Source organism: Elgaria multicarinata, chromosome 4, assembly GCF_023053635.1.
Source record: "Elgaria multicarinata webbii isolate HBS135686 ecotype San Diego chromosome 4, rElgMul1.1.pri, whole genome shotgun sequence".
Taxonomy (NCBI): Eukaryota; Metazoa; Chordata; class Lepidosauria; order Squamata; family Anguidae; genus Elgaria; species Elgaria multicarinata.
Window position 1 is genome coordinate 140,058,398 of NC_086174.1, and position 26,206 is coordinate 140,084,603.

Sequence of the window (26,206 nt, forward strand, 5' to 3'; positions counted from 1 at the left end):
AGTTTGAACCAGGGCGGCATAGTTTGTTAGAAGAGGAAACAACCTTCAAATAACCCAGCAACAGGCCATGGGCTATTTGAGGGTTGTTTCCCCCTCCAACAAGCCTGAGTTCAGACAACACAACAAGCTGTGCCTGGGCGGGTAATTAAGCAAATGACACATGGTATGAATTGCAGCTTAAACAAGCCACTGTGGTTTGTTTAAGCTGCAGTGACAGTGTGAACCAGGTCTCTATTTCTGATGTTTTGGATACTTCTGCTTAACCAATGCTCACTAGAAAATTTATTACAAACGGAGTATTGCTTTTTATGCCCTAAAGGAGTTAATTGCTTTTCTGTCAGTAAAATTCATCTTAATATGACTAAAGGGCAGTATTTGTGCTGCTCAAACGGCAACACAAATCTCACAAGTTCTGCCCATAGCTCACCAGCAGAGACCTCCTCTAAAGCGAGGGCTTTTTCAACAACTGATACAGCTCATGGCAAGACAAGGACCAAGGATCAGACCAGCTCAGTCAAGGCACTTCTGATTTGGGCAAGAGCCAGTGTGGCTGCGTTTCCTCAGGGATAATCAGTTGGGGGCCACATGCAGGCGGTGGGCAGAGCTGAAGCCAGCAGTGGGTGTGCGGGACCACCTCCTTGTCTCCCTCTCTCTGCCTCTTCCTTCCACCCAGTGGGTTGCTGGGAGAGGAAGAGACTGTTCTCGCCAGAAATCTGAACTGATTACTTGCAGAGAGTTTTAAATCAGGTGGGGCCCACGTACTGTTCTGGGGCTACAGGTCGCCCACCCCATACCCAATGTCTTGTGACAGACTACATGGACTTGGGTTCAAATCCCCACTCTTGAGCTCCTCAGTGGAAGGATAGGGGGAAAATGTAGCAAATGGGGGGAAAACAAAATTATGCTCCATATATTAAGTTTTACTGGGAAAGTCTGCCTCTCTACAAAGTGATAAAAAGGAATCATGTTAATATTTCCCAAAGTTGTGACAAAGTTTTACAAATTTCTAGCAGGAATCAACTGTGCATGACCTCCCCACCATGATGCCACCAACATAACATCAGCTCCGCTGGATTAGACCAATGGTCCATCTAGACTAGAACCCTGTTTTCAACCTGGAATGAAGGAAATAGCCCTCCTATGTTGCTTGTTTCTCAGCAACAGGTATTCAGAGGTATACCAAGAAATGCAGCCCACAATCCTTGGGGGGCTAAAAAATAAGATGACAGTCAATTAATAGATAGGCGCCTCAATGTTTGTGCAGTGCTGAAATTGTGTGTGCGTGTTTTAGAAAAAGGCAGACAGACAGCCTGCTTGAAGCATGGAGGAAAAGGTAAGCACCACAACCGAGCCAGGGTTCAATTCGATGCTTCAATTTTACCATTTGGCAATGTCCATTAAATTCTGAAACCAACCACCTCTAAAGGTTTTCTATCTTTGCATTTAGAGTAGAAGCACAAACCAATGAAGGGGGGACACATTTAAATAAGTAGACGCATTCTGCTAAAAAAAAACCCACTATCTCGAAATGTTGTGTCGTATGTGTTGCTATTTTTAAGCATGTGCATATAGAAAATTAGTATAGCAAGCCGGAGAGGTTTTATTCGTTCAATCTGGGCTATTTGTTTTCCCTGCAAATATAAGGCAAGCAATGTGTTATAAATATGCAACAAAGTTACAAATAAGATGCAAACACCAGCATCCTAATGTTTTCATTTAATTACCCCTGAAACGCATTCTATTTAATATTCATTACTCAAAAGCCAATTTAAAAGGGAAAGAGGTGACGGTACTTATTCAGAAAGACATGCTTTCATTCACAGCAATAGTTATCTAATATACGGAAGTTAATAAAGCAGATTAATCTACAAGTCCCTTTAAGCCATCACTGAGTTTAGAACAACTGCCTCTTTGACCTTTAACCCTCCTGCTGTGCACCAGTAGCAGGTGCCAGCTGCACTAAAATGATGGCTGACACGTTTTAACGCAAAGCCTTTTCTTACTCTGCTTCTGACCAGCAGCTGACCCTGTTGGAGCAATTGTTTCATCTGTTGCCCTAAAGGGTACATAAACCAGAAACTGATAAACAAAAGCGCATATATATATATATATATATATATACACACACACACACACACACACACACACACACACACCAGCTGCCTAGCCTTAGGGTACACCATTGACACCTCTAGCAATTTTTTCCTGAAAGCCAAATTACAGCCTTTTTGTCTCCATCCATGAACTATACAATAGTTGTTACTTTATGAAGCCAAACTTCTTCTACCCACCCTGAAGCAACTTATTGTTAACTGCTTAACAAGCCTCATGACTAGGGATGTTATTCCTAGCCTGAATCAACTGTTTGTTTGTTTTAAAGTACAAATGCTTCAAGGAACGATAAAAAACAATTAATGGGCTTTGGAATAAATGTTGCAATTTATGCAAGATACCAGACTAAGGCAAAAGGAATGCTAAAGGCCCCCCTTCAGCCACCATTTTATAATTTTATGTAGAGAACTGTAAGCACAACATTTGTACAGTATCAAAACTACTTTTATGCCCTTAAGAAATACCACTTTGCATACTGGGTTTGTTTCACTTCAGTTGAGCAGGCAATTCTTTTGCTGATAGAAATTTACACAAGCGCAAAAGCAAAATAATGAACACGTACAGTTGTACTTCTGACAGAACAGAAGTGTGCAAATGTTAATATGGTTTAAAAGGTAGATCCAAGGTGTTTTTTCTTCATTATTTTTTTTTTGTTATATGAGTCTATCATTCAATGCAGACATACCTAAATGTAAGACCAGTAGTTAAAGTAAATGGCTTTGAGTCTGAATCTTGGCTCATTTAATATGGTGCTTTCCCCCTGTCCCTAGCCACTCAAGTCTCTGCTGAGTTGGCCTACAGCTGTTATATTTCTTTCCTTTCAATTAAATAAAGTTATGATACTATTGGATGACATCTTCAAATGTGCTAAAATCCTGAACATAGCTAAGATATCCTAGGAAACTGTGCTGGGGCCCAATATGTGAAGCTGTCAAATATTCTATAGCCTTAAGACAGTGCAAGACCTAACGCACGTCCATAACTTTAAGCTGGTTCAAGTCACCAACAATATGAAGCACATCCTAAGATGCAGACCCATGTTGTTAGGTTATGTGTTTGCTCCTTTGTTGCCATTCAATATTATTGAGTTTACCTGCAGACTTCTTTCCATCATCCAAAGTAAGAGCATTACATTCTTTCTTGGCTTCAAGAGCACTGCTCTGTGCTCATCTTTATGGGAGTCTTTGGAAAAACACACTTATTCCGATGTATCAAACAAGGCCAATGAGAAAACTGGCAGTTTGGAAGGGAATGTGGAATTATTCCCTTTGCTATAAAAGCTGTCCTAATTTCTTGGCTCAACACACCACAGTATAGATGTACATATTTTATTGTGCTTATTTTGTTAAAAATGATTTCTTCAAAGCGTAGTGCATAATTGCCACACAGAAACACAGGTAATTTGTTTAAACAAATGCTCTTCTTCTGCTGTTGCCACCCACACCCCATTCCCAGTTCCATCAGATAGTGCATACACCACATACTAAAGTTATTACCTTGCCCGAGCGACTGTCTAATACTACAAAAATGACTGTGATGTCAGCTGAAAAGATTTCACCACTGGGCCAAGTAAAGACAAAACAAAAAGATAATGCTTTTACGTTCTCTGCTATACATTACAGAGAACATTTATCTAAGCAGAAACAGGGACGATTTTTACTCATTATGAAGAGCATGAGAGTGAAACATTATGGCATTTTATTAATGACATTTTAGCACGTTCCCCAGTGAGGCAGGCTAATTTTAAATCCTTCTGTAAATCGACAGCATCTCATAGGTATGCTGTTGCTTCTTCCACTGCCTACCACCACGAGCAGCAATCAGAATTTCAAGTGTGAAGAACGCACCACAAACTGTGCCAAAACACAAACGAAGTACTGAAAGCTACACACATGAGCCACGACAAGGAAAGGCACCAGACTCCCTTTTGGGGCTGTGGTGAACTTTGGGATGCACAGCACGAAAAGCACTACAGAGAAGTAATTGCCACTGACTTACTAATCGCCAAAAATCGCATTGCTTCTGTTTACATTACGGCAAGCTATAAGAGTTATAGCTTATGTAAGCTATTCAAACAATAGTTAATTAAATTGAAGGCTTTTTAACAGTTGGGAGGCGTTGGCTTTGTTTAGTCTTAGCAGGAAGTGAATAGGAGCATTTGTAATCAAAGAAGAGAGCAAACAAGCACAAGGATACTTAAAGAGGTTGCATTTAGTTACATTGTACAAGACCGCATTAGTGCTTAAAAAAAAAAAAGCAATACTGGCTAGAAACGCAAAAAGGGAATTGTGCATAATAATAGGACTTCTTTCATTCCACCTACGTGTGAAAAATATTTTCTAGAAGAGTGTCACTTATGCGAGCCAGGGCAACACCACTTGTCCTCCGTATGAATTTATTTCATTTCTTCAACAGACGTCAGCCAAAAGAAAGAGATACAATCCCTTAAAGCACATTGCTCCAGGTGTAACATCTGGTACGCACTCCCAGAAGTAGTTTCCATTCTATGGCATAATTAAATAAATGCCTTTCCCTGAACTTCTAATACTCTTAATAAGGCTGTATGTTTTAAATGCCTCGGACTATATCCATAATATTATTCCTACGGTCAAAGCTTTAGCAAAGAAGCTGCTTATTATAGAACGACAGCCACCCTTGACTAGGGGATCCGATGTTTTATGAAGGTAGCTGCCCTCCAAATGCTCCCCCTCTCATAACATGGGGCCTTGCTAGACCCTGCCGGATAAGCCGGCAGGGAGGTGGGGCGACGGCGCACACCGCCCCGCCTCCTAGACGGCCGATGTGTAGGGACTGCGGAAGCCCTGTAGCGTCGGCCATTTTTATTTTATTTTTTTGTTAAAGGGGCCACGTGCGCCCCGAAGACTCTGGAGAAGGTAAGGTTTTTTTTTACTTAAGCCCCCCACCCTTTTTTTAATTAAGCCCCCTGCCCCCTTCCCACTCTTTCCCCACCCTCCCTCCCCGTCCCAGTCCCGCGTCGCCCTCTGCCATCCCTCCCCGTCCCCCGTGTCGCCCTCCGCCATCCCTCCCCATCTCCTGTGTCGCCCTCCGCCATCCCTCCCCGTCTCCTGTGTCGCCCTCCGCCATCCCTCCCCGTCCCCCATGTCGCCCTCCACCATCCCTCCCCGTCTCCCATGTCGCCCTCCGCCATCCCTCCCCGTCTCCCGTGTTGCCCTCCGCCATCCCTCCCCATCTCCTGTGTCGCCCTCCGCCATCCCTCCCCGTCTCCTGTGTCGCCCTCCGCCATCCCTCCCCATCCCCCATGTCGCCCTCTGCCATCCCTCCCCGTCTCCCATGTCGCCCTCCGCCATCCCTCCCCGTCTCCCGTGTCGCCCTCCGCCATCCCTCCCCATCTCCCGTGTCGCCCTCCGCCATCCCTCCTCGTCTCCCGTGTCGCCCACCGCCATCTCCCTCTCCTGCCGGTCCGGCCTTCCCCCCCTATGTCCCCCCCCCAGGATCCCCCCGGCCCGATGGGCACAGCGCTCGTATGAGCGCTGTGCCCAGTCTGTGGCGTTTCCCGGCTACTCGCGAGTAAGCGAGTAGCCGCAAAAAGCCACAGACCTTGCTAGACATTCCGCAGTCCCGGCCTCAGGCATCTGGACGCACAGCAGGGAAACCGGGCCTCAAAGTGCGCTAAGGCCTCATCTAGCAAGGCCCATGGTACCTTCTATTACTTGTGCAAGCCATATGTCCCTGCTTAGGTGGTGTAGGGGCCCTTTTAGCCCGAGGCCCAATTTCAATTTCAGAGAAGTTCTTGGGGGCCACATCCACAGATGGGTGGGGCTGAAGGCAAGAGGGTGGAGCCAAAAGCAAAAAAAAAGTTACCAGCATACTGTAGCTTAAAGGTCTTACTGCCAGTGCCTAAGCCTTGGGAGAGCCATTCCAACTTTCAGAATGGGAGAAAAATATACAAAAGCCAGGAAACCATCAAACAATCATGGGGAGGGAGGGCATGGCTGCCTCCTAGAAAGCTGGACTTGGTCCCTGAGCCTGAGGTTCCCCACCCCTTTTGAAGAAAGAGAAGGTGGAATCTGGAACACAGCATGGTTAAGCAGTGAACCAATCAGGAAGACATTGGCTGCACATAGGAAAAGGCGATGTACACCAAACAGTTTTCTAATTGTGTTCACTGTTCAGCCACACTGTAGTTCAGGTCCTGCACTGGGAGCCAATTGGCTTCTGGGGGCAGAAACTTGGAGCAGACAAGAGGGGGAATCTTCTCCTTCTGGTGCACTGCAAGGCCATCAGCCTGGCCCGGGGCTTCAGCACCACCATTCCCATCTTCTCTCCCTCCCTCGCCTTTTTGTTTTAGGCTTGTTACCATGTTACAAAGAGAGGTTAGCCACCCACCGAAGGCGTTGGGGTGAAACTTTACTTGACATTCATGACTCGTCTCAGCAGTGCGAGTTTTCTGCAACCTGCACGACAATACTGAAAGTTTGATGTTTAACTGCATTGTCCTGTATGTCTCTCATAAGAACATAAGAAGAGCCCTGATGCTGGATCAGACCAAGGGTCCATCTAGTCCAGCACTCTGTTCACACAGTGGCCAACCAGCTATCAATCAGGGACCCACAAGCAGGACATGGTGCAACAGCACCTTCCACGCATCTTCTCCAGCAACTGGTGTGTACACATTCACAGCTTCAGATACTGTAGGTAGCATATAGCCATCAGCAATAGTAGCCATTGATAGCCTTCCCCTCCAGGAATTTATCCAACCCCCTTTTAAAGCCATCCAAATTGGGGGCCATCACTACATCTTGTGGTAGTGAATTCCATAGTTTAACTATGCGCTGTGTGAAGAAGTACTTCCTTTTTTTTGCCCTGAATCTCCTGCCAGTCAGCTTCATGAGATGACCCCGGGTTCTAGTATTATAGGAGAGGGAGAAAAATGTCTTCCTATCCACATTCTCCACACCATGCATCATTTTTGTACACCTCTATCAGGTCTCCCCTTAGCCTCCTTTTGTCCGAGCTGAAAAGTCCCAGCAGTTGTAACCTTCCCTCATAGAGGAGATACTCCAGCCCCTTTCCTTCACTTTTTCCAGCTTCTCGTTGCAGATGCTGGAGGCACTGGCCAGAGCCACAGCAGGAATAAGAACAGGGTAGGCTCTTCTGCTTTCTATTGGGCGTTGCCCATAAGATAATACTGTTGAGCCTCAGGTCCATGGGCCAAATCTGGCCCTCTGCGGTTCCACAGAAGATCCCACCCCTTTCTACTGACCTCCTATTGTTTGGTGTTTTATTGTCTTTTGTGCAGGCTTCTGGGGGCAGAAACCCAATCTAAAAGGTTGAAATGCTTCCTCTAAGACTTAGTTACTAGGAGTAAGAGCTTTAAGCTAAAATATGCTGCTATTTTGTGTGTTTTGGCCCCACTTCGTTTGCCTTGCCCACCACTGGAATGTGCCCCCCAAGAACTTTTCCAAAACTGAATCTGGCCTTCGGGTTGAAAGAGGTTTGACACCCCTGCCAAAAGCCAAGCTCAGGTCTAGCATGCCTGCCACACACTCATGGTATCAGTTTGTGCCATGATGGGCCTGAGATTCCTGCTACTCCTGGCAACACTATCACAACTTGTGGACTGAAATGGTGGTTTTGGCTAGCAATGGGGCTGCCCAATGCCTGGATCCTTGCATCACCACCATCATCATCATCATCATCATCATCATCATCATCATCATCATCATCATCATTTCCAGCATTTTCCCCAGTACTGGGACTCAAGGCTGTTTACAAGATTAAATCATGTACAATTAAAACATATAAATATAAATTTACAAAAATTAAAATAGAATTAAACCCGCAGTAAAACTAAAAACATTTTTAAAAAATTAAAAAACAGTAACAGATTTTTTAAAAAATGATCCAATACATTAACACAGGTCCAGAGTAGTTCCAAAAGCCTGGCGGAACAAAAAAGTTTTTGCCTGCCTCCAAAAGTGCAGCATGCCAAACTCCGTGAGATGTAGCACATTAAAACTTGTGAACCATTTGCAATCCATTTCAGCCTCACTCCATACCCCACCTCCCTCCATGGTACTGGCACAATAACCCAGCAGTCAGAAGGAGTGCAGTAGTAGGGTAGTAGTTATAGGGAATTACTCGTAGGGTCCCAAAGAGCGAGAGCACTCTTCCCCCTGACCTTTTATGCCATGAAAATACCACCATGAGGCCACTGTCCTGTCATTTCTCTAGACAACAGCATCAGGCTATTCCATTGGGGGCAGGGATTGACAGTGGCAAAGGATGTGGTATAGCTGATATAGCTTGGCAACTGACAGATGGGGTAAGAAGAAGGGGCAGGGGCAATTAACCTGAAATTAACTGGCACTCATTCTACATGAACAGCCCATGACTTTGATTACATGTCTTCTATCAGAACATCTCATTGACACCATCACCATGTAATATACTTAATTAAAACACACTTCTAATTTAATAACAAGAGAACATTATTTTACCAACTCATTCTACACTTATGCTGAGATGTGCCAGTATTCAGAGATACTCTTTCCCTATTTTAAAAGAAAGACAATATAATAGCGTTTCCATCAAAACAGACAAACTGGGGAAATATTCAGCTTCATTGCATCACTTTAAAGAACTGACAAGCCTCTTTAAGCTCACAGTACAATTAGTCATTAGGGCCTAGTTTTCTAGCACTGTTAAGCAATTTGTAATAACCCTTTCCTTTTAATAGGGTTAGGCATTACTTACAAGACACAGCTGTCTGGAAAACTGAAACCTCTAGTTGTGAAGCAACAGTCTTGTTCATTAGCCCTCCATGATAGTCAAATCAGCTCTAAAGCCAGGGTTTAATGGCCTGCCGATGAATAATCAATGGCTCACTTTTCATCTGAGTGTGAAAATGAGAATAATCTAATTCATTGTCCCTCTGGTAAGATGCAAGGCCTTGGGTTCTGTTTCTATTCAGGGCTGATTTATAACCCAATGGAAACCTGATGTAAACATATAATCAATGAGTCCCATCATTGCTGATAACCACCCCCAACTGGCTCACTCCCTCATCTCAAAAAGCCATCCCTTTAGGCTATTAGCTTTGTCCAGCTAACTCTTCCTACTATTCCTGCCTGCTGCTTTTACCTTGGCCATTCGTTCAGACCAGCAGAGTCAGAAGTAATTTTATACGCAGCAGAGAGCGGGTGGAATTGATTTTTCACTCAGCACTCAGTTCCCATCTGAATAATTATCAATTTTACTGCCTCATAAAGGGAAGAGTCAAAATTTCAAATCAATTCAAAAGAGCTTCTGAGACTGGAGAAACTGTGCACAAGGAGAAAGGTCAAAGTTGGTAGTGACCTCGGGAGATGATGTCAGGTATTAGTACACTGAATGGTTGACATCAGAGGCACTCAATACGGTATGACTCGTGCTAATGCAAATCATATTTATGCTGACTACTGGAGACCAGTCATTAATATTTAAAAGAGTACCTGAAAGCCTGCATTCAAACTAAATATAACGTATACTACAGATTGTGAAGCTAATAAAGACAGATCACTGCTTATTCATATGCTATAAATTTCAGGATTGCCAAGTATCATTGACACAAAATAGGACATTAAGGTCATAAGAAAGGCAAATGTATGAAAATCCAGATTGGAGGCCACCATTCCATTCTTCCTGTGGTGTAGTGGCTAAGGTGTTGGACTGGGAGTTGGGAGATCCGAGTTCTAGTCCCCACTCGGCCATGGAAACCCACTGGGTGACTTTGGGCCAGTCACAGACTCTCAGCCCAACCTACCTCACAGGGTTGTTGTTGTGAGGATAAAATGGAGAGTATTATGTATGCCACCTTGGGTTCCTTGGAAGAAAAAAGGTGGGATATAAATGAAATAAATAAATAAATACATCATACAGCTGTGCCCTTTCAGTACTAACTATTATTTTCAGTAACTGGCAAATTTGGAAAACATTGCCTGATTCTAATCAATTTCTACTCTGGACTACTTCAGATAGTTGCGTTGGGAGGCAATAATTGAAATGAATTGCATGCTGATGATAATGCCAGTCATAGTCATACATATACCTATGTACTAGTTCCCAATTTTTTATTATTTGGAGAAAAGGAACACCCAAAGTAATTGGACCAGTAAGCAAGAGTGATAAATCTTGTAAAGTTAAATGGCAACCGCTATTCCCGTTTCCTAACCACCAGTACAATCTCCAGGTCACGGAAGGTCATGCCAGCTCTTCCACTAATGTTAATGTGTCTTGATTGCAGCCCATAAATCCAAGGAGTTATTTAAACATCAAACTTAGTTAACAGCCTGTTCTTAAAAGATCCAGCAGTCACTCATTGGAGAAACTGATTCAATCTTTCACCAAAGCCAAAACGGACTAAGGAAACTGTCAGCAATCCATAGACCTTTTCAACAATAATGTAACCCTTTTAGATAACAACAGACACAACTCTAAGTGATCCGTTTCTTTTCTGGATCATACCACTTTTATTATTCCAGTGGTATTTGTCTTGAAAACAAAAGGTAAATGAATACAAATGGTTTAGTTTAAGATAATATTAACATCTAGTTATTTATTTAAAAGATTGATATTCCACCTTTCCATCTGATGATCTTCAAGGTGGCTTACATAAAAGATTGAACACTAATACAAGATAAAGTAATTAAGATTCAACTTTTGTAAACCACCCAGAGAGCTTCGGCTATGGGGCGGTATATAAATGTAATAAATAAATAAATAAATAAATAATGCACAAAAAAGGGAAAAAAACAAGCATAGTAAGTGGTGTTACTAAAAGCTGCTTACAATTAAAATATGCATAGACGCAAGTAAATAAAGCAGATTTCACATGACACTTAAGAGATATTAAAGTAGGCACCAGGCAAATATTTTTAATAGAAGTGCACTAGTTCAGCTGCCACAATAAAGGAAGGCCACTTTACTGGTAATCACACAGCTAACTTTGAAAGGTGGAGGCACCTGGAGTAAGTTCCCAGTTGATCAGCTCTGCGAACAGGCACATTCATAAAAGCATATATTGCTGTTTTAAAGTATTTTGTACATCACACCAGAGTTTGTTAATGAAGATTTATTGATGTTTATTTGTTAATGAACAAATAATAAAAAGGTCCTTCAAGTATCCTGGTCCCAGACTGTTTAGGGTTCTGCAAGCCCAAACCAGCACTTTGTATTGCATCCAGAAACAAATTAGAAGCTAGTAGAAATCTTTTACTACCAGTGAAAATATGTTCAACACAGTTAATAATGTGGCCACCACGTTCTGATTCTCAACCAGCTGAAGTTTCTCCCCCACAACACTTTCTTTTTTGTTTAGTGAAGTTTCTGAAGTTTCGGAATACAGAAGACTTCTATATCATGTGTTGCAATAGTCTACTGTAGATGTTACCGAGGCATGAATATTTGTGGCAAGATTTTCATCATCTTGGAGAGGCTGCAGCTGGCATACCAACTGAAGAGAGAAAGCACTCCAAGCTACAGACATCATTTGGGTATTTATAAACAAGGCTGGACCTATAAGGATCCCCAGCTTGCAAACTTCCTTAAGGGGAAGCAGAATCCCATCCATAACAGGCCAAATACCATAACCCTGGTTAATCATACTCAGTTTGATCACAATTGGGGTTTAGTTTATCATGCTGGTGCAAGACGTGGTTGCCCAAGAGCTGGAGCGGGCTAAGTGGTCAGAGCATGTGGCATCTATATTGCACCCAGTCACACTAGCTGCTGATGCATTACTGGACTCAAGTTAAAGTACTGGTATTGACTTTTAAAACCCTAAATGACTTGGCACCAAATTACCGGAAGAACTGCTTTCACCAACAGAAACCTGCCCACACTCTTAGATCATGCCTACCTGTGAAAACAATTAAATTGGCAGGCATGAGGAAGAGGGCCTCTTTGGCAGTGATTCCCAGTTTGTGGAGCTTGGCTCCAGTGGGGATATATCAAGTCCCATCAATGCAGGCCTTTAAAGGACCATTTGTTTACTATTGGTCTCTTTAAAAAAAACATGTTATTGGAATGCTGTATACATGATGTGGTTTAAAAGATAATCATTTCATTTTATTGTTTTTAATGGGCCCTATGTTAACTGTTTCAATGTTACTGCTGGCTCTGATTAGTTATTAATCTTATTTTGCATTAAAAAATGATATTAGCCCTTAACAGATACATTACAGATTCCGGGCACCTATTCCCAGGCAACCACCACCATATCTGGATAAAACAAAAATAAGAGCTAGATTGGGCATCATTAGTGTATTGATGCTATCGCCCCAGATGATTTCACGTTGTGATTTCAGGTAGATGTTGAAGAGCACATGGAAAAGTGAGGTATGAGACACACTTCACATCACTTTTGAATTGGAAATGGAGGGGAGGGAGAAGACGGCCAAGCTTCTTCGCCTGGAGTCCTGAATTCTGGAGCAGAGGAGATCTTGCTCTTCATAACCCCACCTTCTCAGTGGAAAGACTTGAGACAGTTGCCACTGCCCATGGCACTAGCACAAAGCAAAGCCAAAGGGAGCCCCAATGCTGACTTCCTGCCACCTCTGATTTTGGCACTAGTGGGGTTGAGTGAAGGAGAGGACTCTTGGAATACTTCTTCACTCACCATCCGCCATGTTGGTCATAACGAATATAACAAAAGAATAGTCTTGCTGGATCATATCATCCAGTCCTATTTCCAACGGCACCCTATTTCCACCCAGTCAAACATCCTACATCCAACAGCAGCCACAAATGCCACCAGAAAGTTACAAGAACTGCATGAAAAAAACAGTATGTTTGCCCCCAGTATGCAATACTCAAGAGGAATAATGTTATGGCTAATAGCCAATGGCAGACCTATCCTACATGGATATCTCATTGGTTCTTAAGGTCATCTGAGCCAGAGGCCATCACTACATCTTATGGTAGTGAATTCCAAAAATCAGTTGTGTGCTGTACATAGAAGTATATTCTTTAGTCTGTTCTAGATCTTCTGCCAGTAAGTTCCACTGGGTGACCCTAAGTTCCAGTATTATGAGAGGAAGAAAAATCTCTATCTGCTCTTAATATCATTCATAGTTGCATATAAACCTCTATCATGCCCCCGCCCCCTAGTTTTCTTTTCTTTTTTTCCTATCCACACTCCAAGTGCCTTTCCTCATAGGGAAGATGTTCTACCCACTGGTCATTTTAGCTGGCCCTTTCTGTAACTTTCAGTTGTAACCACTTCTATGAAATACGTTTTTGAGATGGGGTGATCAGAACTCTATATAATATTCCAAATGAGGCTACACCATATACTTACAAAGGCCTCACAATATGGGTTGTCTTTTTTGCAATCCCTTCTCTAATAATTCCAGATTTTGAATTTGTTTCTTTCACTGGCACTGCACCCTATGTTGTCAATTTTCATTGAGCTACCCACAGTGACCCCAAGATCTTTTTCCTGGATAGTCTCTACCAGTTCAGGCTCCACTACTGCATATCTAAAGTTTCTGAAATTCTATAATCAAAGTGTTCACCAGTGTGTTTCTTGGTCACACAGATCTTCTGGTAAACTGCATTCCTCTCTCCTGCAAAAGTGCAGATTTCCAGTGTGACAAAGGAATACGTCTCTCTTTCTTTGCATGTCTACATAATACAAATGTTCATTGTCTCCTCCACTGTGTATCGTTTTCTCTTGACCAATACTTCCACTGATGTTTTGAAGAAGTTACTGGGTCAATGAGAAACATATTGGGATGGTTGATAGCCAGGACACCAGTATCTGGGATGGAGTACATGATCTCCCCTCTCTTCAACTGCATCACTAAGTCAAAGGTCTTTTACTGTCTGACAAAATAAAAATAACATCTACTTCAAACATCTCAACTACTAATTAATACACTGAAATACTATTCGAAACTTGCTTTGGAAAGAAGACCAGAGCATGAACACTTTGCTCAGAACAATGCAAAGACACGCGAACAATGCTTCTGAGGTTACCTGCTGCAGCACTTCTGAGTTCTGTTGCATGAAGTGCAGTAATCTTTGCCCATCTTGGGAAACCTCTCTACATCTTAGGGGCTTTTTGCCTTCTTTTGCTATGTGTTTGTAGAGGTAGGTGACAATGTAGTCTAAACTCGCACAGCAGCTGGACGAGACAATTGTATCTGCACACAGAAAAGTAAAGAAAATGGCATCATTTCTGAATTACTTTTAATATTAACATTCTGCACTAAAAAGGGAGGAAGCCACAAGACTACAGTGAGATTAGATAGCAAGATAAAACATTTCACCACATCAGAGCTTTTGTTCTGCAGGTTTAACATATTCCAAGTACTTTTCCCTGCGACAGGCCCTTCCCTTTCATTCTACACAGCACAGGGGGACTGCTATACCCCACTGGTATTCTGCCTAGTTGTAAGCACTCCTGCTGGCTGTTACAAATTGCAGGATTCCAGCTGTTTCCTTATTGCTATGAAATTATGAATTCTGAAGGGTTTGTACTTTTGGGGATAAGAAAAAAAAATGCTTTTATTTTCCAGTGTTAAAATTCAAACTGAAAAGCCACTGACACGATCTGAATGAAAAGGAATGCACAGGTTGAACCACCCACGCCAATCAGTGATCATTCTTTATTGCTAACCCAAACGTTCCTGTTATCAAAAACGTTTAATCTGTATTGAGATGGGAAATTAAACGTTAGGATGACACCAATGTTGGGATATGAAGTGAGAAGTAAGGAAGACAGAAACAAATGGCTGGTTTGGTACTTTTACGATCTGAATATCATCAAGGATAATTACAAATATAATGGCACAGTTTCTACCAGAGATTTCAGATTATGAACATTTCAGTGGAATAGTGACTCTTGAGAAAAACAGAGCAAAGGGCCATGTTACAGTTTTACTTGCAGGATTTATAGAGAAGCAAACTTTTGAGAATAAACCCTAACCATACTTGATGCAATATCCGTGGGTCTATCTGAATCATACCTGTTATTTTGTTCTTTGCTGCCAGAAGGATCGACATAGTTTATCTTGCGCACTTTGATACATTTATTTACCGCTCTTTTGCCAGCAAGGCACCTTCTTCAGTGCCTTAACAACAAAACGCCTTCGCATGATCAATGCAATCAATCAAGCCCCCAAACCATACATTACTGACACAGCAATTTTACCCATTCTTTCAAATATCTTATATTCGCTAGAACAACTTCCTCAGCTTGTAATTTTGATAAAAACGCTAATGTTCCATCACATCGTTCCATCATACCCTGATTGTGTTATTCCAATTCATGCTAATAAGCAGTATATTTGTTTATACACGTTAGCATATGGCAACATCTTCTTGCTGTATTCGTCCTCAAGAATTTAGCCAACCTCGCCCAGTTTCCCCTTACTGGATACTGTGGTCTTCTTCTCCCATACCATAGATATCTGTAGCAATGTTCTGTATATAAGCACTGCTTCTCTTCCAATTCTAGCAGCAGTCACACTTTTTTATGCTAGGGAAAGGAGAACCCGGAAAAGACGCTGGTATAAACACATTCAAGGGAGATTGGCAACCTTTAGGGATTCAATCTGTTCCCAAGCGAGGACAATACCACACCACAGCCTCCATGGACTCTGAGGGGTGCAAATCTAGGTTACTTTCAAAGACCACATAATTGGTTTTGGATGCTTTGTATCTGGACGGGTACATGCATGTGCAAGCATTAAACCGTTAAAATATTCATTTGGAGGAGAAAAGGAAGGTGTATGATAGACTCAATTAAGTGCATCCCCCTAAACTGTGATAAGTGGAAGCCTGCCAATATTGCAGTGAGCATTTGAGAACTTCCCTCTAGACCCCAGAACGTTGATCTGTGCCAGTTCCGCTTTATAAAGGTTGTTTTGAAGTTTACTTGTATTTGAACATCATCGCAATATATTTTTCCTAAGCTAAGTTCTCCTGAGGTCCTTGGAAAGATTTTGCAGACAATATAGCCACAATTAGTCTCAAGACTCTCTTAATCTTACCAAGTATGAAGCATTCTTATGAATTTCTGACAATCCCCATTTCCACTGGCTTCAAATGGAAGTGAACATTCATATCTCTCCCCTCAGAGAGTTTGATTATTTGTAACGTTTACCCACCCTATTCATTATCTGTCTAACAGAATAATGTCCCACCCTGCTGCTCAAGATGGCATACATGATCATTCCATCTTATCCTCACCCCCAACCCTGTAAGTATTAAATTTAACAAGGATAAGCAGATGGGTCTTCCTCCTCCTTGGCCTTTATGTCATATAAAAGTCTTATGGAATTCACTCCATTAAGTGCAGAAGTTAAAGCTCAAGTCAAGAGATTTTAATTTCCACAAAGAAAGAAAAGCAAAAGCAACCCATTCCTTCTTCCAGGGCACGGCAATCTGAATGAACTCCACAGTGCGACCTGAAACAACAAGATGATCCCAGAGCTGCTGTATAAATGAAGACAACCTTCATGAAGAGATGCAGAACCATCACTTGTGATAACTGAATCTATTTAAACGAACGAATAAATGATCAAATAAAACAAATGAATATTTTGCCACAGACAACGTGGAAGCTGCAGCAGCTTCCCAATTTCTGTAACTCCTACAGTCTGATATATTAAAAGCAGAAATTCAGAACAAATCTAGGGGCTGGTTTGCCCTACCTTTAGAAAAAACCCTCGCTTTTGCTGCTGCGGGGTGGCGTTGGGTAATCCCAACGCATGAGGCAGCGCAGGCTTTCCAGCAGTCATTCAGTTTCCTGGACCCACCTCCTCTGCTTTGCCCAGCTTCTGGCGACCAATGGGAGGTCAGCTTTCACCCAGGAATGCCCCCAGCGCAACGTCATAGCGAGGACAGACAGCAGAAGAGCCGTGCTGACCTTGCTCAGGCAGGAAAAATCAGAGTACGTCCCCGACTTTTCTGCTTCGTCTCTTTGCCCCATAGTGGCAGTGAATTGGCGGCTGCATCATACAAGCAACGCAGTGTCGATTTGCAGCGATCATGGGGCAAAGACACCATTTAGACAGCCCCCAAGTTGAAAGGCTTAAACATAGGTATGGTGCCAAGAGGAGGTACATTAACTCTGTTCACCAGGCCCCTTTCTGAACTGAGGTTGTTATACATAGAAACCTTGTACTAAAGGCAAGTTAGCAGATGTACATATAGACCTGGTTTGCACATAATGTTTTTCAGTGAGTTAGAAGGCTGTATCTCAGAGTACCTATGAAATTTAATTAATTAATTAATTAATTTAGCCTATGGGTTGTTGAAACTTGGGTTGTTGTGAAGTGCAAACCCAATCACACTAACAAATTAGAGTTTGTTAACCACGAATCACCCAGCAAGAGAACCCATGGTTTATTGTTGGGTTGTGAACTCTGGGTTATTTAAACCATGGGTTGCCGTTATGCATGAACTAGGGATGTATGGACTTTGTTAAATCCTTTCTGTCTGTACTTTGTCAGGTATTTTTCATTCCATCATCTGCTTGTTGACAGAATCAGAAGTTTTTAACCAAAATTTTGTTGTACCTGCACTAATACTCATTACCGCAAATGAACACTAATTAATGTACATAGAACGAATCCCCCCCCAAAGTGAAAAACCAGCCTACAAATCCATGGAATCTGTGTGACTTGGAAAAAGCAATTTCACTGCGGAATCTGTAGGTTGGATGCACAGAAATCTGAACTCATTTGAATCCATTGTAGACTTCTCCAACATCCCTGATGTGAAACTAGAACTGTGGGTTGCTGATGGGTTGTTTCACCAGGCTATAGAGGTTGCAGACAAGAGCAGTAAAAAAAAAAAAAACCACTCAGATGCTCTACATGCCAGTACTACAATGCAGCAAAGGTATTTGGGATACAGCAAGGGAACAGGTAAGGAAGGAGGAAAACAAATAGCCCAGAGATTGAGAAAACAAATGATTGTTTTCAATCATATTCCAGACAAATGCTGGGTAGGGCAACAAACCCTGGTTTAAATAAACCACGGGTTAGCGTTATGTGCAAACCAGGTCATATTGTTAAATTACATTCCAGTGAACTGGAAACTACCTGACGGCTCATGAGAGTGTTTGCGGTCATTAAGAGACTTGTATTTCAGCACTGGAAGGACAAGTGCCCACCATCATTCATCTAACGGACTGAAGACTTCCTTTCCCTTTATGTATCTGAACATGGAACCTAACCTTGACAACATCAGATGGACATTTGGACATTTAGACTACTTATACAGACTTGTATGTCTGTTTTTTTCTCTTCTCTACCAATATGTGCCCCATAGTTCAACATACAATTTGATCAGTCATTAATATTCTCTTCTCCTTCAAACTCCAAATGCCCTTTCTCCTTCTTCCTTCCCCAACCTTTTCTTCCCTAGTGTTTGCACTTTGTCCTGTTTAATCACAAATGGAAAACAAATTAGAAAAATATATGTCTGTATAAAAACTCTAGGCTTGTCAGGAAGGAAACAACTAGGCCTTGGGATATTTGTTCCACAGTACATTTAAAAAAATATATATTATGTAGGCACTGTAAAGAGAGAAACAATTCAACACTGGTATTAGGATGGCATTCAGAAGCAAGGCCAGGAAGAAAGTGGGTTATACAAGTTATGAAGAGATGTTAGACACAAATAACATGTGTCCCTCAATACCCCCCACCCCCACCCTACCCCATTAGATTTGACCTTTTTGGCACTCCATAGCGCTCCAGACACCTTTTTTCCTGACTAAAATGTTAAACGTTTCTCCATTAAAATATATATTCATTCATTTTTTGAGCCACTCTGGAGACTGTGACCCACAGGAGGCAAGGGTCCAGGTGTCCATCCTGAGGTTGCCCACCCTTGATCTATCAGACAGATGTGCCCAGGGGGGAGGTAGGTAGGTAGGTAGAAGGAAAGGTGCCGTCGTGCTTCACCCACATATAGGAAAGAGATCAAGTGTGAGTATTTTTCAAATCAAGTCAAGACATGGGCTATAACATTTCTAATTCTCTGGGTTAGATTGTAGGTTGGCCTAAAAAGGAGAAACAAATATTATTATAGCCTTTTCCTGATTTGAATGTAGTGTTGACTCCCTAACAGTCCTCCTTCCCTAGCTCTCTATATAAAAAAAGTTAGCTCACAAAGAAATGCGTGCTTTCAAAATAAGAGGGGAATATTCGCCAAACAATGTTTAATAATGAAAAATAAACTGTCTAAAATTGTTTATGTACTACAAAAAGTTTGAGTGAAACCAAGCATCAGTTTTTCAGCCTTCTTGTTTAGGGTGAATGTCCCTCTAAGTAACGTTAAGAATTGAACACAAATTTAGCCCTAAGTATTCAGCTGCTGCTGAATAATCTGGGGAGTTCTGTTGATGTGAACACCGCAGGATCTGGCCCATTATGTTTTCTCTGCTAAAAACTTTCTTATGTTGTAGCTGCATGTGAAAGTAATGAACACTTCAAGAAATGTATTTGGAAATGCATATTTCATAAGCGGGTTTTGCAGTACTTTTAAACCAGTGCTTTGACTCTATTTGTTTTAAAATTGAATAACACAAAGTAAATCACTAACGTCCATTTAGAAACCCAGTAGCTGCTCTAAACATGCTGATACTGTACAAGTAGATATTTTATATTCTTCTGTAAGTGATCTTAGCAGCACAGTGGAGAGGTCTACCCTCTCATCTGCTCACGACGATGCAATTTAAGTATTAAGAGCTACTTATATTTTCCCATAACTGTATATCAAAGACGCTTGTGGTGCTCATTTTTCTTCTTATTGCGAGGGTGTAACAGAGGAGGATGTTATGCAAGACCCCCATGCTGATTTTAATGGACAAGCAGAATCATTTGTTGAACCCGAATGGAGTCCTTATTGCATTTTACTCAAGACAGACAGACAGACAAGGAAGCAAGTTAAATGGGAGTGGGTGGGGGGAGAAAGATGACAATTGTTGCTCAGGTAAACAAAGGGGGAGAGGGGAAGTACCTATAGCAGTGATACCATGGACCATCTAAACAATGAGAAAAGGAGAAATGGCATTTGTATTCAAGCCAGCTTCCTTTTACATGAGCACCGAGGTACTGCTGCTATTACCTGAAAAGGCTCATTTGGCCTAGGGTTGCCATATGTCCCGGAAAACCAGGAATGTCACGGTTTCTAAGCATTTCCAAAATGTCCCGGCCAGTCAGTCAAGAATCCCGGATTCCTGGTCCAGCTGGCTGGAGAAATTCCAACCTCCGAAATGGTGCCTTGAGCCTGCTCAGTGGAGCGGCAGCAGCAGAGAAAAAGACGCATCCATCTGGCGCCTTTTCCAGAGCACCGCTGCTCCTCCACAGGCTCAGCTCAGTCACTCACCGTGACTCACCTTGTTGCGCCTGTGGTGGATGCGTAGAAGAGGAACAACAGCGAGGAGCGGCGCACGTGCTCTGCTCAGGCTGCCTGAGGCCCATGCAATGCAATGGAGTTTGCTGAGCTCGGCTGGTTGTGGTCACGGCTTTAGGGTAAGTGCCGGGCAGAGCTGCTGGTTTATTTGTGGAGGAAGAGAGCTTTGTGGGGGTGAGTGGGAGGTGAGGGTTTGAAGGAGAGGAAAGGAGAGAGGGGAGAAATAAAAGAAAAGTCCTCCCCCCCACACAAAAAAACAATGTCCCGATTTTGTGGATTCAGAATATGGCAACCCTAATTTGGCCTTAACATTTTATGAATAAGCATAGATGGAATAATCATTTTAAGCTTGACAATACTAATAAGTATATTATAATTTAAGAGCTTAATTTTGTTTAAGATGAAGCTAAAGCAAAGGGGTTTAAATACAATACTCCCTGATAAGGCTCCTTTTACACGCTATCAGAATGACTTCCCTTTAAGAGAGTCAACTTGAAAAGTAAACAAATTAATCTATTTAACATCTAATAAAAGATGGCTGGATATAGAAAATGATATGCTTTCATTTCAGTCAATGAATGGCAGTAGGTTATCAATCACAGGAGAATTAGGGAGGCTTCACATGGTGATTAGCGAGAATATGTCATACAGGAAACATTAAAAGGTTCCAATCCACTGAGTCAGCTGTGAAAAAGCCAGGTAAACACTTTAGAAAAGGGCTCTTGAAGTGTTTATCCTGACTATGAAGTCTCGATGAGGGCTTCCATTACACATGATTTACAACCAAGGTATTCCAAACGGATAAATATTGTTGCAGAGTATGGAATATAAAGTGTGGAACCATGATGCAGACAGTGCTCTTATTCAAAGATATTTAAAATAAGTTTGAAGATGTGGGTTTTCATATCTTTTGTTCTCCTGTTTAATCCACAGTGTTATATTCTATGCCCAACATTTCAATGACACAAGGGAAAAAGGGGATAAAAATGTTTTTAAGAAGAAAAGAAATCTCAGCAGATAATAAATTTCAAAAATGACAAATGCCAACTGCCTGCAGCCTTGACCTCCTCTTCTATTTTACTAAGCACAGGATATAGCTTGCTTACTTTAATACTTTAATGTTAGCACATCCAAAGGCAATTTTTGTATTTAATTGCCAGATCGTATTTGCTGCTGCTCGTGCATTTTAAAACCATGGCTGCACTCTCAAAAGAGAGTGCTTGCAGGTGATATTTGTTTTAAACCGAGTGATGGTTGAATTGCTAACATTCTGGCCAACCTTAGCGTTCCCACCCACATCCATCATCCTTACAAACACCCAACTCCACTTTATGAACAGGAAATGTGAAGTGCATTTTACGGAAAGGGTACTTATGAAACTGCTTTATGCCAAAGAATTGCACTTGGATCAGGAAGCCTGAGTCCAAATCTCAGTTCGCCTCTGAGCTTACTGGATAGCCTTGAGCAAACCGCTATTGCATGGATTGTTTCCACTCTGTAAAAATATTTATTCATTTATTTACAAAATTTGTATACCGCCCCGTATCTGAAACAGATTCTAGAGTAGTAAATAGTAGTCATTTTTACTTTTTGTTGTGAGGATGACAGAAATACAGAAAAGAGACCTATTCAGTGTGACAAATGGTATGTCTGCACCCTCAACCCTGTAAGGTAGGACAGACTGCAAGACACCCTTTATATTTTCCCTAAAAGTAGACTGCCTCCACCTCATGTATTTAATAAATCTTATTTCCTGGATATGTGGGAATCCAGGCTTATGGAAACATGCAAACAAAGCCCACTTTCCAAGCCTTTGTTTGCATGCCTTAGAATCAGGTCAGTGTGTTTTCCAAGTAGTCTAGGTGTGCAAGATAAGGCCAGCTTCCAGGCTAGCAAAAGAACTAAATTAACACCCGTTTCTAATTTTTCAAATACCAAGCAAAGAGAATTTGGTCAGTTGCCTTTAAAATAAAAATGACACAGGCTAACCAAAATCTACTTAGCCGGATCCTACAAGTAACTCATCAAGGTTATAGGGATGAGGCCCACCTAGGGCTCCATAGCATGGCTGAGATTTGTCTCGCCTCTTTGTCAGCCATTCAGAGACAAAAGAAGATCTCAACGAACCAACATATTTCAATGGAGGCTGGGCAACTCTCAGAGATAGGAGGTTCAATTTGCTAGCCTGAGAAGACTTCATCATGGATCCTCCAAGAGAGTCCTGCATGTACCTTGTAAAGGAATGAGTCATGAGGGCGGGGAGGCAGTGCTGGTGGTGAAGGGAAGAGTAAGCCTGATGGGGGAGAAATGTTGGTTTCGGGTGTCTATAGTTGCCTGGCCAAAGCCATTGTTCAAAAACAGGTCCTAGCAGGGGCAGGGAGAGTTGGGTTCATCACAGTAGGAATGTTTTTCAAGAAGGGTGAATTAAACTTTTTCTTTTAAAACACACACACACCATAGTTTGGAGTTACATTTGATGGCATTGGAGAAAGGGACAAAAGTTTAATTAAAATGCAAGGGTTCATTTTGAAGAGTGTAAGAATTACGATTTAGCATCAGACGTTCTTAACTATGAGGGTGGGTGGGTGTGCTGTCGCTGATATTGGGCTGAAGGTTATACCCAAGAGAGCTTCGGCTATTGGGCGGTATAAAAACGCAATCAATAAATAAATACCTACAACTCCTCACTCTAGTCAAGTGGGATAACTGGAGTTTCCTTCTCAACATAGGAATATTAACATCATTAATATTTATTTAATTTTTCGCAAAAGAAAAAAATTATAGACAAATATTTGTATGCTACATTGGAGTTATTACAAAATGAAATTCTCGATGGGCAGGATCCCACAGATCCCTTGTGCGGGCAGCCCAGGCCCGCTGGCATTGCCTGTGGCAGCACATGCACAGGCCCTACTACTGGCGGCCATGATGTAGGGCTTGCGGGGAGCAACTACCAAAACTAGCAGAAAAGCTCATTTCCAGAAGGGGCATGACCCCTTCGAGAAATAAGAGTTTCCACTAATTTGGGCATTTTCCCCTGGAAGTGCCACATTGCAGCCGCTAGTGGTGGGTGCCGCACATGCACCAGGTCCGGTGGGAGTGGGCGGCCCGCACAAGGAGTCCATTGGATCCTGCCCTGTGACTTTGAAAGCCATGCCACATTGCTTTTTTTATTATTAATCTTTTTTTTTCTTGCTTTTGACTGTTGCTCAATATCTTTTATATAATTCCTTAGCTCAGTTATAGGGTGTACTTACCCAGTGCAGTAAGTCCTTCAGATATTGAAGTAAATATATACATTAGCACATGAGGCTCCAAACTGGTGATGAAACTCATATGGTCCTGGGTGAGACATTCCAAGAGCGGGTAATAAGACTGGCTTAGTTTTCGATATTGCTTAGAGTAAAAAGAAAGAAAGAACAGAGGAGAAATCGTATGATTACAAGTTACTGTACAAAAATATTAAAGATACCTGTGAAGTAACTTTAATATATTCCAAATTATCTATTGCATTAAATCCATTTTACACTTAAAAAATATATCCATAAGCTATATTCTGGGCTGTATTTATTCTGTTCTATCAACCAAACTAATGCCAAAGTAATCCATATTTTGCTATTTGCATTAATTATACAAATTCAGACACTCTATTTATATCTACATAACAAATAATTTTCCATATTTTGTTCTGGTAATTACAGAGAGGGGCAAGGATCTAGCTATGCCAAGTACTGAAGACCTACTTACTGGAAATCTGTAAATAGTCAAATACCAAAATTGCAGAACACACAGAATCCTGTCACAGAATTCACAAACCTATGTAGTTAAATAAACATGTGTGTGTGTGTGAGGGAGGGGAAGAGAGAGAGAAGCCTTATGGAGGTATTACAAAATTTAAAGCATGGATTTAAAGCATGGAGGGCCAGCACACACAGATGTGTGTGCTGGCCCTCCCCCACCTACTTCTCAGTATTGACCTAGAAGGCCTGAAGAGACTTGTCACCATCTTTGGCTGAATACAGTTACAGCCTACACACTACCAGAAGCCCGGGGCATCTCTGTGTCCCCAACAAGCTTTGATTTTTGTAACACTGGCACAGCACCACCTCCGAACTAAGCAGGAGCTTCCAGGACACCAGGTCTAAGAATTTACCAGTTGATAAGTATAATTTTTCAAAATATTGTACTAGTAAATTCAGTCTGCACGCTACAAGCACAGGCATATTTCTGGCTGCTTCTGGAAGGAGGTGGGAGAACTCCTACAGCCCAACGTTCCATTCCAGGCATGGCTGCCCTCTATTATGAGGTAACTATTGTGCTCTGGGTTTTAACTATTACACTGAAAATAGACATTTTCAGAGTGTTAATGGAAGGGTCTTGGGCTAAACATGTACCACATTTCAGCACTCTAAGTCTGAAAGCAGCTGAACCATTTTGAGGTACATTCTTGTAGCCTCTGAGGGATTTTTTAAAACAAGTATGATCAAATTTCATCTTTTTAAGATTGCATAAAAATCTTATTGGTGTAATTAGCAGAAAAAGAGATTTCAAAACTGATTAGGTCAAGTATTTTTCGTTAATTGATTGATTCTGTTGGAGTGCTTGACATTGTGAAGATGGAGGCTAACGTAAGGCTTGGCTGAAAGCATCACAGAAATTACAGAAATTTCTTCCGGCTTTATAATCCAGTTGCTACTGGATAATCCCTGATTGCAGCATGTGGCATGTTAAGCCAACTTTGCAGATCGTTTTGCATCACCTGATCACTAAATAATGGGACCCAACCCACCAATTGAAGATGGGTGACTTCAGCACTAATGCTTCCCTCAAATGGACTCTGCCACCCGCTTGCCCATTTCACATACCCCATCACTGCTACTGCTACACTATGCAATGCTGATGGTGGGGTGGGTGGGTGGAGGCACTACTAGGATGACTGTACTCTGTGAACTGGTTTGCACCACTGCCCACCATGGTGAACCAAAGTGCGTGCTGGGCGGTTTCTGAATATTCAAGCCGCAGCTTTGGCTTTTTCTGTCATCTGAACCCATGGTCTACTGTTGGATTATGGGAGGTTTGTTCAATCGTCGCATAACCCACAGTTGCCAGGTCCAGATGACATGATAAGCTGTAGCTTGAATATTCAAAAGGGCCACCAGCATGCACCTCAACCCTTGTGCCTTAAGTAAGTCAGAGTGGGCTGTTCGATCATCCAAAGGACACCAATGATTAAGTTTTCACATCATGACTGTGGTCTAATTAACTGTTGGGCAATACATCCTATCCGCCATTTTAAATATACAAGTCCTGGACGGCGTTTGCCATGATTAGTTGTGTCATGTGGACCCAGGCGGCGGGGGTTGTGTGGGGGTTAAACAACCCTTACAAAACCCCACAACAGATCATGAGTCATGCAAGGGTTGTTTCACCCTCACACAGCCTCCGTTGCTCAGGTTCGCACAGCATGACAAGCCACGGCAACCACCACCCAGGACTTGCATATTCAAAATGGTGGACGGCACTTACTACCCCGACAGTTAATTAACTCATGTGAACTGGCTCAATTACTCTAGTTTCCTTAAATGCCCTTTCTTTGTCCCTTTAAGGCCATAAGAGCAATTCTGGTCACCATAGTGTTAAGTTCCTGTTTCTCCAGCTGAAGACAATAGTGTAGACTATCTTACTGCAGGGATGCAAT

General features: G+C 42.1%; 1 protein-coding gene across 1 annotated transcript in view; it reads right to left on the minus strand.

Moving 5' to 3' along the window:
* RANBP17 (RAN binding protein 17) overlaps window positions 1-26,206 on the minus strand; it is a 220,383-nt gene that overhangs the window by 23,957 nt on the left and 170,220 nt on the right. The window contains exons 24-25 of the mRNA XM_063125294.1: window positions 23,766-23,904; window positions 14,113-14,279 (exon numbers count right to left, since the gene is read on the minus strand). Coding sequence (XP_062981364.1) covers window positions 14,113-14,279; window positions 23,766-23,904 — 306 coding nt within the window. The remainder of the gene's footprint in view (window positions 1-14,112; window positions 14,280-23,765; window positions 23,905-26,206) is intronic.